Genomic DNA, 2158 nt, shown 5'->3' with positions numbered 1-2158 from the left:
CTGTCGTGTTCTTTAAACATTAGTTTGAATAGGCTGTACATCACCTTCTGAGTTGTGACTCTTTAAATGTGTCTTTTCACAATACACTTGAGTTTGGAGTGTTTGGTGGCGTCTGAAGCGCTTTTGTGAGGCTGGTGCGGGATCTGGCTGTGTCCTCAGCACTCTGGACAGCGCCTGCACTTGCTCTCCAACGCTGCTTATACTCATACAGGCTGCCATAAAATAGCAGTCAAGAAAAACATGAATGGAAGGGATATATTTCACTACTCTTGATTTACAGCTGTTTCCCCCGTCTAGCGATTTTCAGTTGACTTTATAACCTCCAATGACGCGCGGCTCATTTGCACGATCTGACATCTTTATTCATAAATAGCCCCCATTCACATCTCTCTGACGTTCATCTACCCTCTGACGAAACCTGCTCCTATAAGATTCACAGTAAGTTTGGCTGACTCGGAAATGTGCTGGACTGCTCTTCTGCTGAGGCGATAGTTGGGCTCTTTTTTGCACTGTTGGTGGCAGTTGAGTGGCTGGCGGCTGATTCACAAAGGTGAGGCACTTTTATGATGTTGAATTATGAAATAGTTGCCATTTTTGCCCCACCTAAACCAGAAACATGAAATCCTCGGAATTGACCACGAAATGTTAAAAAGTATGAAGTGACTGAAAGACTATAAATAGGCATTTATGATCATTTGAAATGAGTTGAATTCTTAATTCTGCGTCTTCTTTGTGTTTAGAAGCACAACAGACTGATTGATTGATTTTTGTAACTCTCCCTTCTTTTCTTGCATGCCTGTTTGGGTCTCTTTTCCTTAGGTCTCAATGAATTTCGGTTCTTTAGAGATACAACGACTTTAGCAGAGAGAAGATGAACATCCATGTGGAGGGTTTGGTGGCGATTGTCATCTTCTACTTGCTGATCCTTATAGTGGGAATCTGGGCAGCATGGAAAAACAAGAATTCCGGCGTGGTGGAGGGAGTTGATCGCAGTGAGACCATTATGGTCGGAGGAAGGGATATTGGATTATTTGTCGGCGGATTTACCATGACTGGTGAGTTTCAGAGAGAACTAAATAAAAAAGCTTTTCACTTTATGCATATATGATATAACACGAATGACGTTTTATTTTTACATCTTTAGAGATTTACTTGTCTAACAAAAATATATTGTCTGTATAGGCTATATATATAAAAAAGTAAAATCATGATGAGATGTATCTTGATGTCTTTCTATCTTAGAGAAGCAACATAAATAATCATTGGACAAATAAACCTTGAATCGTTGTTTTAAAAAAGCAAACCCTTTTATAAATAGTGTGAATAAATAAATAAATAAACAAATAAATCAATAATAGACAAATTCGGAAATTTGTAGGCCTAAATTATATATAATACTACGTTATGTATTATGTTTCATTTTATTGCTGTATATTAACTGCAATTTCGCTGGGTCTATGTACTTTTTTAAACATTAAATGGTTCTGTTTGGTTTTATATATATTTAAGACAAGTCAGTTTGAATGTCCTCTCTCATTCTCATTCCAGCAACTTGGGTCGGAGGGGGTTATATCAACGGCACAGCAGAGAATGTTTATCTTCCCGGGTATGTACTTTTTTAAACATTAAATGGTTCTGTTTGGTTTTATATATATATTTCTTTCTTTCTTTCTTTCTTTCTTTCTTTCTTTCTTTCTTTCTTCTTTTTTACCCATGCATGTATTGTACATACTGGTACTGTTACTAATTATTTGATAATTTATGTTACCAATTATGTTATTTTTCCACACACACAACCACAATTATTTGGTAACACTTTACAATACAATCTCATTTGTTAACATTACTTAAAACATTAACAATGAGCAATATATTTCTTACAGCATTTACAGCAATTGTTCATTGATGTCACTGATGTTAAAGTGCATTAACTAATGTTAACAGATGCAACTTTGATTGTTTTAGTACATTTTTAATTAACTTAAATTAACAATGAACAATGCTTCTACAGCACTTTTAACCTTAATGTTAACAATGTTGTTAATAAAAAAATAATAAAAAATTATATATATATATTTTATATACATACACATGAGGTGTTACATAAGCAGATTCATACCTTGAGTATATGCATAGTCATCCGAGCCGGAGCTGAATA

The 2158-nt window shown here is 35.0% G+C and overlaps 1 protein-coding gene across 1 annotated transcript in view; it reads left to right on the top strand.

Moving 5' to 3' along the window:
* Positions 1–304: 304 nt before the first annotated feature.
* The window catches only part of LOC107691621 (high affinity choline transporter 1-like), a 9577-nt gene continuing 7723 nt past the window's right edge, over positions 305–2158 (top strand). Inside the window, exons 1-2 of the mRNA XM_016490309.1 lie at positions 305–438; positions 820–1055. Of these exons, the coding sequence (XP_016345795.1) occupies positions 872–1055 (184 nt within the window). The 5' untranslated portion in view covers positions 305–438; positions 820–871. The remainder of the gene's footprint in view (positions 439–819; positions 1056–2158) is intronic.

This window comes from Sinocyclocheilus anshuiensis, unplaced genomic scaffold, assembly GCF_001515605.1.
Source record: "Sinocyclocheilus anshuiensis isolate Anshui unplaced genomic scaffold, SAMN03320099.WGS_v1.1 scaffold442, whole genome shotgun sequence".
Taxonomy (NCBI): domain Eukaryota; kingdom Metazoa; phylum Chordata; class Actinopteri; order Cypriniformes; family Cyprinidae; genus Sinocyclocheilus; species Sinocyclocheilus anshuiensis.
This window is presented reverse-complemented; position numbering and strand designations above follow the sequence as displayed.